The 12,555-nt window shown below is 54.8% G+C and overlaps 1 protein-coding gene across 1 annotated transcript; it reads right to left on the reverse strand.

The window, feature by feature from the left end:
- Nucleotides 1-7,091: 7,091 nt before the first annotated feature.
- Nucleotides 7,092-11,282, reverse strand: KRT14 (keratin 14). The gene is made up of 8 exons (XM_045985375.1): nucleotides 10,740-11,282; nucleotides 9,447-9,529; nucleotides 8,731-8,887; nucleotides 8,430-8,591; nucleotides 8,219-8,344; nucleotides 7,895-8,115; nucleotides 7,751-7,797; nucleotides 7,092-7,189 (listed from the first exon to the last, which is right to left on the reverse strand). Exons 1-8 carry the CDS (start codon nucleotides 11,280-11,282, stop codon nucleotides 7,092-7,094), a joined length of 1,437 nt encoding a protein of 478 aa, XP_045841331.1.
- Nucleotides 11,283-12,555: the final 1,273 nt, after the last annotated feature.

Below are 12,555 nucleotides of genomic sequence, written 5' to 3' on the forward strand. Positions count from 1 at the left end.
AAGCTGGCCTTGGGCTCAGAACCTACAGAAAACAACAGCATCTAGTTAGAAGTTAAGTATTTACTTACCTCATTTCCTGCTATTTCCAGCAAGTGATTCTGATTTTCATTTTTTGGTAGTAACAGAGTAGTATAGGGTTTCCTTCATAAGCATCTATTTGTTAAAATAACAGGTGAGCTACTGTGCCAAAATGCAGTAACTATTTAAATGGGTGATACAAAATACTCATATAAAATACTAAATGTCAAATAAAAAATTAAACAGGGAGTTCAAAGAAATCTTGATGGCATTGTGTGAATGCCTAAGACACGGGAAACTTACACCATGGGTGGTGGCAAGCGTGTTGTTTGTAAACCTTTCCCAGGCTCCTGCCAAGCTCTGCTGGTGAGCCCAGCACCTGCCTGAGATGTGATTGGAGCCCTGGGAAGGCCCCAGCTTTTTTTTACCTCCTTCCCTGATCCCCGTGTGAGCCTGCCACCCCGGGATGTGCACCCCATGTCCCAGATGCCGGAGCCGGACAGAGGAGGGGTTAGCAGAGCTGGGTGTGCAGGGGAGGCCAGAGCCAGGAGAGCAGCCCCTCTGCACGTGCATGCTCAGCAAAGGCATTCATGTCGGGGTGGGGATGGTCTGAAACATCCAGGCCTGACAGTGCTGGGGCAGTCGGGACCCGCCTCCCTGACCAGAAGCTTCCAGCTGGGGTATCTCTACCCACGTGGCTTCGGTGACAGAACCCATTTCCCGCAGGGGTCCAGAGCCCTCCAACCCCTGTCCTCAGCCACCTCCTCCTTCCACCCTCCTCGTGGCCCGAACTCACACACAGCTCAGAGCAGCATGTGGCAACCCGCAGAATTCCCGGGCTGCCTGCCTTTGGGGGGTGCAGGTAGGGGGGGCAGGTGGGGACAAGACACCCATCTGCCAGGGGGACAGCGAGGTGAGGACTTAACAGTTCATGTGCACGACTGTCACAGCTAGCTCTCCCCTGAATTTTGGAATTAGCAGATCGATTTTCTACCTACACTGAGGGAACCCTGGTCACTGCCAGCCCTGCTCTTCCCCGAGGGCTAAGAAGTCCAGGCCCTTCACCCACCTCCAGGCTGTCCCTGCGCATCTGCTCCAGGGCTTGCCGCTCTCTCTCCGTCTTTCTGCTCCCTCCATCCGGCACTCCTCACTGAGGCTCAGGAGGCCAGGCCATGGAGTGGAGAGAGAAGGGGCTGCCTCCCAGTCCCACCCTCCCAGCCCTGGTACCTTGGCCTCAGTCTCCTCATGAGAAGCCTCCCACTCACGGTTGTCGGGGGCCATAAATGCAGCGCGGGCATCAGGCCTTGCCGATGGATGAATGCCCCGCTGCTCCCCATGGGCGGCCCTGCTCCCCACGTCTGCCAGCGCCCTCCACATCCGGCCCTACTCCCAGTGTCAAGAGGAGCCTGCTGCGCTGGACAGTCCTACGGCCTGGAGATGAGGCCCTCCTCCCATAGCCCCTGGGCGCCGTCCCTTCCCCCCACCCCCTCCCAAGTTCCCTGTCACAGGGATCCAGACCACAGAAGAGGGGCTCAGGGATGGGGGAGGCTCGCAGAGCCCTGGCCTGAGTGAGTGATTTCTTCTAGCTCACTCTCATACCCTCTCAGGGCTTGGGGCGCCTCTCTGAGTCCCAACTGAAACACCTCCTACAGGAAACCTCCAGAGCACGAGTGAGAAATGACGCACACTCTGATTAGGGCACCCTGGCGCCTGAGACCCAGGGCGGGTCCCCAAGGCCAAGGCCACAGTCCACACCTGCCCACCACACCAACCCCCGCAGTGCAGGCCCTGCCCACAGCGGGTGGAGGGAGTGGGACACAAGGGGCTGCTCAGATTCAGGCAAACAGAGGAGCAGAGAGGAAACCAGATCTACCTACAAGGTGTTCCCAGAGGGCAGCGGGGAAGGGGGCTGGGAAATGAGGGGGCAAGGACAGCCTTCCTCGGGCTTGCCTGCAACCAGCCGCTCACACCTCACACTTGCTGTGTCACTGAGCCCCAGGTGGGGCCCAGGGAGCACACTGAGTCATCGTGCGTGGCTGTTCTGGGAGGCAGGCGTGGGCCCGCCAGCCAGAGCCTCCATTACCCATCTAGGCAGCGACTGCTTGCTGGCTCAACGTCAGGCACCTTCACCTGTTTGCCAACGCTTCTGTCCTCATATCTTAGGCGACTGCCACCACCCCACATAGCCAGAACCCATGACACAAGGGGCCCTGGGCAAGGGTGCCAGGACATACCTAGCAAAGAAGTTCAGAGCACCAGCTCTTGGAGCCAGACAGGTCTGAGTCCAAAGCCAAGTTCTTACATTCATTTGGGGAAAGTTGCCTCCCCTCGCTGAATCTCAATTTCCCCACCGTAAGTTGGGATTCTTTTCTTAAGTGCTTGCTCTATCCCGGGCATTGTCCTGAGTGCTGGGGATAAAGTGGTGAGCAAGCTGGACATTTGCCCCTGCCTTCTTGGACAGTTATGGGATAAAACAGATCCTCGAGAAGAAATGTATAGTTCAAAACTGGGCTGGTAGAAAAATGGGGAGTATGTAATGAAGATGAGATCCATCTGAGAGATTGGGGAGGGGCTCCCTGGAAAAAAGACACTTAAGTAAAGAGTGAGTAGGAGTAGGCCAGAAGAGGAGCATCCTTGGGAAGGCATAGACAGCAGGTGCAAACATCCTGAGGTGGAAAGGAGCAACATGACTGCAAAGGCAAAAGGCCAGTGTGGCTAAAGGGTTGATGGTAAAGCTTAAAAGAGCTAATGTAAAGCTACTTGTGTGGGTCCAGCACCTAGTGGGTCATGTTCCTGTCCGTGACACTGTGCCTGTCCCCTAAATTCCCCTGGAACCCTGTGAACAACTTGGGTTCTCAGCCCTCTCGTTATCAATCTACCCCTCTGGTCTGTTGAGCCCCTAGTAAGATCGAGGATGTGTGCTCAGTGGAGGTTGGAGAGGAGGGCACACAAAGTTTGGAGGACCATGATTTCTTCCATCAAGAAACCTCCAGGGCTCCAGACAAGACCCCATTGCTTTGCCTGCCCCATTGTATTTAATCCTCACAATTGTTTAATGAGGTAGATACTAATTTTAGATCATTTTACAGGTAACTAAATTGAGGCTCAGAGAGGCCAAGTGTCTTGGCCACAGTCACAGAGCTAAATGAACAGAAGGTGGAACAGGGCTTATGCTCCAGTGAGTGGAAGCTAAGACAGACACAAGGTTCAGGGCTTCCTCTCTCCATCCCCAGCCTCACATCCCTTCTGGGACCCTTTCTACCTTCCTCTTCACTTGGCCTCTCTCCTTGTTTCAGTCTGTCTCAATGCCCCCCATGTTCCTTCACTCATGAAAGAGCACATTTCAATAAATATGTGTGAGTGAGTGGATGAATGAATGAATGATCCTCACTGCCTTGTCCTAGCCCAAAGCCTTCACTCTTGTCTCTGACTCTGTCTCTGTTTCTGACCCTCCCTCTGTCTCTCTCTGTCTCTGACTCTGTCTCTCTGTCTATATGCATTTGTTTCTATCTCTGTGTCTCTTTTTACCCTTTCTCTCATGCCAAGATGCCCCAAAGTCTGGAAGGGTACCTCCAAGGAAAAAGCTTCCTTTCCCTGTAGGCCTGGCCCTACAGCTGATGGTACCACACAGGGAAGTCCCAGCAGGAAAGTGCTGGCCCAGCAAAGGGCAAAGGAGGAGCTGCTGGTGCGTGTCCTGGATGCCTGAGGCCAGGCCCTTGCCCTGGAAGTCCCTAGCATCCCCGTGTCCAAGCTCACCATCCAAGCTCAGTGAGGTGGGCCAGGCTACGACATCAGGACCTCCAGCCTCCTGGGCCTAGGACGTCCTTGGGACTGCCCCTTCTGACACTCAGTTGTAGGACTAGTTTGGCTACATTACCCAAATCAGGTATCGGTGGCCTTGAGGAAGAGCCTTTCACCAGATCAGGTAAACACAGGCTGACATGCTACTTAGGCCCATTAAGTTCCCTGGACACAGTTGAGTTCCTTTCACAATAAAAAGGGCCCCCAAAACTAAAGAGGACCCAGTATTTCAAGGTGGGCCATCCATAAAACAAAAACCTCGGAGTCAGCCAGAAAAAAATTCATACTGGTCCAGTGGGGCTCTCAGCCTGGTCCCATCCCTGAGCCAGAACACAGTAGGAAGGAAGCACAAGCCTGGTCAAGGACCAGAGGCCTGAGGACCTGGTCCACTTTCAGTCTGTATGACCTCGAGCAGGCCACCATCCCTCTAAGTTGAGGAGGTTGGAGGAGCGGTCGCCCACACTCCTCCACCACTGCCCCTCTGTACTCTGAGAGGGCGTGGAGAGAGGATCACTGATGCCAAATGGCAGAGGCAGATGGGAGCCAGAGAAGCCATGTGACCAGCCCCAGGCCTCCCACAGGCAATTCCTTCTGCCTCCACTAGACTGTGCTGTGGAGTCACTTTCCTGGTTTCCTATGGTTCAAATCTGGGGTGGCCGTCGGGAGGCAGTCTTGCTATTGTCGTCAGAGTCTGACCCTGGTCTTTAGGTGGTTCTTGTGGTACCAGACCTTGTGAACAAGATCATGGGTCAGCAGCAGGACTCAAAGCGTTGACTCCACTCTTCCCAGTGCAATACAGTGGTCAGGGACCCCAGAGAGGGAGGTCTCCATGTGAGCTTCTGGCATGGCAGCTCTGTCTGCTCTTTCCCTCTGGGGCCCAGACAGGGTGGAACCCCCTCAAGGCCCACTGTTTGAGTTCCTTCCCTCCCACTGTTGAACCTGCTTTCAACCAGGTGGCCTCCAGCCACCATCATTACCGTCAAACACGCCCACTCCCCCTATATTCCCTCCATACAGTAATGGTAGCCAGTCAAGAGGAGGGGAAGTTCACCACACCACACTCAAGTCTAAAAAATCTCACATTCTCTATTCCTCTAAAGCAGATCTCTTTTGGGGGTGGAAACTTTAATCTGCTACCATCTCCACAGCAGAGTGATGTCTGGGAATTTTTACACAGTCTGGAATGTTCTAGGCTTCCGTCCTCATGGGTGACTGCTGATAGGTTTGGCTCTTTTCCCAGGTCCATGTGGACTCCCAAATGGGAACCACTCCCCCGATTCCTGTCATACATGAGTTCATTGCCCAGCTGGGAACACTAGTCCCTAGGGTCTGGCATCCCTAAGGATATCATGTGTGTCTTATCACTCTTAGGGCCACAAAACCATCCCTTCCCAGTATCCAAGGAAACGCCTTCCAACACCCTCCTCCCTGAGTGGTCCCCTCATACTTCCAAAACTAATCATTTATCTCCATAATGGAGCACCCTCCCCCAGACATCAGCCCAGATAAACCCTTCCTAATGCCAAAACTCAGGTAAAAAGACATCCCAGAGTTTCAGGAACACAAAGCAGGCCTCTCTTCCCTGGAGTGAAGATGAGGTGAAGAGAAACCAACATCGCTTCATTCCAATTCCTAATAACTCACCCTATTATTCTGCCATTTATAGAGCACCAACTATGTGCCAAACACAATGCTAAACTCTTTCCTGCATGAGATCATCCAATCTACCATTGGCCTTATGTGGTAAGGGTTTTCATTCCCTATTTTGTAAAAGGAGATCTTTTCCAAATTCTTCCAGGCTAGTCCGTGTGGGAGCCAGGACTCCAACCCAGGGTGTCTAATTCCAGAGCCTGGGCTCTCAAGATCCCAGATCCCTTGCTCTCAAGAACTAAGACTTTCTTTAATCCCGGTCCCAACCTTGGTTCTGCCTTGAAGTGTCATTCACACAGCCAAATGAATGAGCTCTTGAAATTGACACAGTGACTAGTCAACTCTTTCCTAGCTGGAGGCCATGAGCCCCACCCAACCTCTGGAATCCTCACTATGCACTCAGATGAGATCCTCCTCCTTTCTCCCCCTTTTCCAGCCCCCTACAGAAAGAAAGACACTTTCCACCAGAGAAGTCTCCTGCAACCTACAACCTGGTTCTTAATGTGCATTCACTTACTGGATTCCCATAGTAACTCCAAGAAGTTGAGTTCACCATGCTTACTAGATACGTGAGGTAACTGAGACTCTCCAAGATCACAGAGCTAATACAGAACAGAGCCAGCATTAGAATCCAGTCAATTTGTTCCCAAAGCCTGTAAAACTGCCCTCATCATAGATGGAGAATCACCACACACGAGAGGTTAACTCACCCAGTATTGTTCACAATGAGCCTGCACAGTGCCCTGCCCTGTGCTAAGGGGCTTCATGCATTCTTGCAGCTAATCCTCACAAAAAGCCCATGAAGTAGGTAGTGTCATTGTACCCACTTTACAGACAGGGAAAAGGAGACTTGGAGATGATAATCAACCTGCACTATGTCAACGGATAGCAGGCTCGTTCAGCCCCATCTCTAGAGGCAAGAGCAGGTGGGATGGAGGGAGACAACTTCTCAATAAAGCATGAGTTCTTACTAGGTTTGTGGACCTCCACTGATAAGTTTAGGGGACCCATGAACCTCATGAGTTATGTGCAAATGTGTGTGTGCTTATCGGGCTCGGGGAGGAGAGAAGATCTATAGCTTTCAATACATTCTCAAAGAAATCCCTGATGACAAATTGTTTTTAAAAAATCTTTAAAATTTCACAGTGCCTGGCACGCAAAAGGCATGTTGTGTGCACGTTATTGGCAAGTGAATAAACAAACTAATGAATAAGTGAGTAAACGAATGAATGAGTAAGTGAATGAATGTTCCTCCATGCCCTGGGAGACACCACGAACGACCTAGGACACACTTCTATCTGTATCTTTCGAGATGGTGAAATCCATCCCAGGACCTGAGCCCAGTCCACCCCCAGGTCCTTTCTCCCAGTCCCAGAGGCCACAGCCAGGTGCTAAGCTCCAAAGAGATGCTTCCCCTGCTTTCTCCCCACCTCCACTCCTGACAATGACCAGGCAGAGGCGGGAGTTGTGCAACTCACAATGAAGCTTTATTGATTGCCAGGAGGGGGTAAGGGTAAGGAAGGACTCAAGTGTGAAGTGCTTGGCGGGCAAGAGAGGGGATCCCCCAGTGAGATCTGTGTCCACATGGGGGTCCTCCTAGGCCTGAGCAATGCTGAGCAGCCTCAGTTCTTGGTGCGAAGGACCTGCTCGTGGGTGGACACCACCTTGCCATCGTGCACATCCATGACCTTGGTACGGATCTGGCGACTGGAGGAGGTCACTGGGGAAGGGGGGACAGAGGGTGTTACCAGCAGCAGACAGGCAGTGGAGAAACAGAGTGGGGAGATCAGGCAGTTGGTGGGACTTAAATGAACTATCTCCCTGCTGCCCTCTACCCTGACTATCCCTTCGCTCACTGCCTTATCCTAGCACTGATACCATCAACACATTTTTTTCAGACTAGAGCTCCCTAAGGTCAGGAGCAGAGTCTGTGCCCTCAGACTGGAGGCTCTTACAGACTCGGACCAGACTGGTTCAGTCCAGATTAACCCAAGTGGGCTGGTCTCAGGGGAAGAGGCACTTGGGGGGGGGGCTGTCCTTGGTGCTGACCACCAGAACCATGGGGTCTGCTGCAGACACCAGGGACAGAAGTAAAAAGTAGAGGCCACCAGCTCCTAACACTAAGTAAGATTTAGAAAATGGCTTCTCCTTCCCAAAGAGGTTTACTAGGGATCCTGGGTGAGAAAACTCTAGCTCAGCCCCTCAAAAAGCCAACTCCCTAGACCTGCTGGGAGACAGGAAGTGGTGATGAGTCCAGGCCTGATGAGGAGGAAGGTCTTACCGTCTCTGGAGGACTGAGAGCCAGAAGAGAACTGGGAGGAGGAGAGGCTGTGAAGACAGAAAAGGGCAAGATCATTAGACACAGGGAGTAGAACAGGTGAATGGGGAAGAGGGACAGGACTGGGCTGGAGGGCTGTGCACTCACTGGGCATCCTCGCCCTCTAGCAGGCGGCGGTAGGTGGCGATCTCCTGCTCCAGTCTTGTCTTCACGTCCAGCAGGATCTTGTATTCCTGGTTCTGCTGCTCCATCTCACAGCGGAGCTGGGCTAGCTGCTCCTCCACGTTGCCGATCAGGTCCTGGATCTGGGCCAGCTGCATGCAGTAGCGGCCTTTGGTCTCCTCCAGGCTGTTCTCCAAGGATGCTTTCTGTGAGGGAGGGAAAGATCAGGGAGTCAGGGATCAATGAGGGTAGTCACTCCCTCCTGCCTCGTCCTGAGTCCAATCCCTGCCTGGCAGCTAGCTCGCCTACCATGCTGAGCTGAGACTGCAGCTCGATCTCCAGGTTCTGCACAGTGCGCCGGAGCTCGGAGATCTCGCTCTTGCCGCTCTGCACCAGCTCGCTGTTGGTGGCTACCTCGCGGTTCAGCTCCTCTGTCTGCAGAAAAGAAAAAAAACCATTCACACTAGACGTACTTGGAAGGCCAGTCTTCTGGGTCCCTTCCACCGAGGATGACACCCACCTTGCTGAAGAACCAGTCTTCGGCGTCCTTGCGGTTCTTCTCTGCCATCTTCTCGTACTGGTCGCGCATCTCGTTCAGGATGCGGCTCAGGTCCACGCCGGGGGCAGCGTCCATCTCCACGTTGACATCTCCACCCACCTGGCCTCTCAGAGAGTTCATCTCCTGCACAACCAAAGCACAGTCCACAGTCAGGACCCTCACTATGGTTCCCCAGTCAGAGGTGTTCCTGGCCTGAGCATTGCCCTCCCCCATCTCAATTCCATCCCTTCCCTCCCAGCTCATCCTCTAAGCCAGCCCTCACCTCCTCGTGGTTCTTCTTCAGGTAGGCCAGCTCCTCCTTCAGGCTCTCGATCTGCATCTCCAGGTCGGCTCTGGACAGGGTCAGCTCGTCCAGCACCCGGCGCAGGCCGTTGGTGTCGGCCTCCACGCTCATGCGCAGGTTCAGCTCCGTCTCATACCTGGAATGACCCGAGAGAAAAGGAATGAGACACCCATCCGGGCCACACTGAAGGTTTTGTTCTCTGCCCCCTGCAGCGTCTTCCCATAGCCAGCCTAGCCTCCCTGTGGGTGGTTTAGGGAGTCCGTCTTAAAAATGGTATGGTTGGACATAGCACCTATTGATGGCTCAGATCTGAGCATTCCTGGGGGCAGGGAATAAAGCAGTTCATCAGGCTGTAGAACTCAGGGAGGGGAGATGCTTCTGGCCCCACAACCAACAGCAGGCAGGACTCCAACTGGACTGCCTCCTGCACTTCAAGGGCAGGTGGGGAAGTAGGGAACACCTCTCCCTAAAGCAATGGCACCCAAACCTGGCTGTGGATCAGAATCACTCAGGTAGCCTGTTAAGAATAACTGAATCAGAACTCCAAGGGTGGGGCCCAAGAAGCTCCTATTTTTACAAGCACCCCAAGGGGTTTTCACGTGGCTATCCTGGCAACTTGCCAGCTCTGTTTAGGGAACATGAAAATGCCCCAGCCTGGGAAGATTGGACATCCTGAGCCACCACTGCAAACTCACTTGGTGCGGAAGTCATCAGCAGCCAGCCGGGCGTTGTCTATTTGCAGGAGGACATTAGCATTGTCCACAGTAGCCGTGAGGATCTGCAGATGGAGAGGACACAGGTCATTGGTCAAACGGACATCACTAGCCAGACTTCACTGCAGCCTAAGCACATCAGGCTTGCTTTCCTGCTCTCACCTGAATCTCCCCTTCTCCCAAAGCCTTTGCCACAGCAGCCTAAAGGAGGAGGTCCAGTGGTCCAGCTCTGACCCAGGACTTTGCTGACTTCTGGTCAAAAGAGTGGTTAGAAACAGCCCTGGCCTTGGAACCAAAAGCCCTTGAGTCATGGCTCCCGGTTCCACCACTGATGGGTTGCAGGGCCTCAGTTTCCCCCACCTACAGAGGAGACGAGGGACCTGAGATTCTCAAGACTCCCTTCCCTGGTCTGATTCTCCTCTTTGTGCATCAGCCAGCCCTGCCAGTCTTCACACATTCCTTTTCGAGCCTGCGAGATCATGGGGCCTCAGGTGGGGCTTTCCCAAAAGAGGAGACCCAGCAAGCCCAGGGGATAAGAAAAGAAGAGGCAGAAGAACAAGAACAAAGATTGAACCCTGGATTGGCTGGAGTTCCCTCCCTCATCATCTGATTTACCTAATCCACAGAAGACATCAGAGCCAGAAGCAGGATCGGTGGGGAGGGCTCCCAGGTTGGAGCAGGGGGTGGGGTGGGGCTGGAGTCAGGTGACACCGGTCCCCCAGTCTCCCTCCTGTGCAGGCCATGTAAGGTGGTCACTGAGCGTCTCTGCTGGGGTTTTGTGGCCCCCCTTCTGTGGGGAGGGGCTGGTGCCAGGGCTCATGGGCGGCAGCCGCCACAGCCCAGACTAATGAGCTAATGAGTGGTTTGGGTGTCTAGCCTGGTCCCGTTACAGCCTCGCTCCTCCCCTGTGCTGGGCAACAGGTAGCTGCCTCCTGCTTAGCAAGTGGGCCCAAGGTTTCTAGCCTCAGTTCTGCCACTGATTTGCTGTGTGGCCTCGAGCATTTCCCAGCCCCTCTCAAAGCTTTGACGTCTCCCTCTGTAAAACACAAAGGCAGGAATCCCCTGTCTCACATGGCCTGGGGTCTGGAGCCCAGAAGGTCATGAGCTAGGCCAGGGACCCTGACCAGCTCTGCCAGAGGTGTCTGGGGCCAGAAGAAGGGATCTGGGGTTGGAGTCGGCCCTGACTTGGAATCTAAAGATGCCAGTGGCCTGAGGCCTCTATTGTTCCAGTGTGAGGTCGCTGGAATGACAAGTCCTGCTGCCCAATCTGCACACCTTGTTCCGCAGGTCCTCGATGGTCTTGAAGTAGGGGCTGTAGTCCTTGGTCTCAGCGGGCCTCTGCCTCTGGTACCAGTCCCGGATCTTCACCTCCAGGTCGGCGTTGGCCTCCTCCAGGGCCCGCACCTTGTCCAGGTAGGAGGCCAGGCGGTCGTTGAGGTTCTGCATGGTCACCTTCTCGCTGCCCACCAGGAGCCCGTCCCCACCACCGAAGCCACCGCCGAAGCCAGCACCAAGGCCACCACCAAAGCCACCACCAAAGCCAGCACCCAGGCCACCACCGTACCCTCCACCAAAGCCGCTACCCAGGCCCCCACCAAAGCTGCTGCTGCTGCTGAAGCCGCCACCGTAGCCGCCCCCCAGGCCGCAGGCCCCCCCGGAGGAGTAGCGGGAGGAGGAGACCGACAGGCCCCCGTAGGCGCTGGGGGCCCGGCAGGACCCTCCGGCCAGGACAGAGGACATGCGGCTGGAGCCACCGCCGATGCCACAGGAGCCCTTCATGGAGCTGGAGGAGGTGAACTGGCGGCTGCAGGTGGTCATGGTGCCGAGGAGGGAGGTGAGTGAGTGAGCGAGTGAGCGAGTCAGCAGCGAGGAGAGAGAGGTGCTCAGGTAAGTTGGAATAGGATGTGGGTGCTTTATACTCCTGAGTAGGGGGCGGGACTGGCATTTTCCATTCCCCTTGGCTTTCATCACCCACAGGCCAGTGCCAACTCCCAGTCAGATCCCTCCCCTCCCCCGCCTCATCACGTCTATCATATTTTACTGGAAACTCATTGTTTGGGGTGTTTTTGGTTTCTCGTCCCGCCAGGCGTGATTCACATAGGAGGTGTGGGCCTGCAGGCTATACTTTCCCATCCAGCCCTAGGAGCCGCGGCCCTCGGGAGCCGGAGCACCGGGCTCGGCCAGGCGGCAGGGAGTAGGGCCTCTGCACCACAAACCTGGTGACCTGGGAGAGTCCCAGGAACCAGGTGGGTCTCTGACATCCACCGAGAGGAAGTCCATCACTCCAGGGGGTACCTGGCTGGAGAAGTGCCAGCAAGGCAAGGTCACGGGAGGCACAGGGATGCCCTCTCAGCATTACCATCTATGGAAAAAGACAAGAAGTTCTTGGGGGGGTCTTCCCAGATCTGACCTGCTAGACTGTGCTAAGAAGCCTGTCCCATCCTGGAAACATGCCCAGCCAGTCCGGTGGCTCAGGCTCCCACCCTGACACCCCCCTTGAAGGGAAATCCAGGAGGCTTTCCCCAGTCCTGGGCACAGACTCTGAGATCCTCCACACACCTGTGGGTGGGCCCATGGCATTGGCTGGCCAAGGGCAGCTGACCAAGGACAGGTGACATGTCAGGCACAGCCAGAGCCATGGTGAAAGAGCATGGAGTCAGACTGCTCCTGGCTCTGCTACGGACTCCCGTGCCACCGAGGACCCAAGAGTTCTTTGAGCCTCAGTTTGCTCATCTGTAAAGTGGGGATAAATATCCTCTGCCCTGCCTCATGCAGAGTCAGCTCTGAGAATCCCGCGTGGAAGTGTATGCGAAAGGGTTTCGTAAGCCAAGTGTGGTTAGCAAAGTCTGGTTAGCATTGCTGTAGCCTAGTCTGGGCCCAAAGAGGGTGGAGCAACAGCCCTGGAACAGGACAGGAAGGCCTTTTTCCTTCTAGCCCCAGGGGTCTCTCAGCCACCCCCTCCCCGGGCCACTGCAGTGGGAGAGGCTGGCTCAGGCACCCTTATTGGAGCCCTTTTGGAGCTGGTCCAAGGGGTTTGGGGGTGGGAGGGAATGCAGAGGCTGGGAGCGAACTTGCAGGACCCTGACTCCCG

This window comes from Meles meles, chromosome 18, assembly GCF_922984935.1.
Source record: "Meles meles chromosome 18, mMelMel3.1 paternal haplotype, whole genome shotgun sequence".
NCBI lineage: Eukaryota > Metazoa > Chordata > Mammalia > Carnivora > Mustelidae > Meles > Meles meles.

Bases quoted from the DNA above. Each gene is read 5' to 3' on its own strand.
- KRT14 (XM_045985375.1), bottom strand. From the start codon at position 11,282: ATGACCACCTGCAGCCGCCAGTTCACCTCCTCCAGCTCCATGAAGGGC. The intron at 8,592-8,730 runs GTGAGGGCTGGC...TTGGTTGTGCAG, and splicing joins TGAAGAAGAACCACGAGGAG to GAGATGAACTCTCTGAGAGG. The intron at 7,190-7,750 runs GTAAGACCTTCC...CCCCTTCCCCAG, and splicing joins CTCTCAGTCCTCCAGAGACG to TGACCTCCTCCAGTCGCCAG.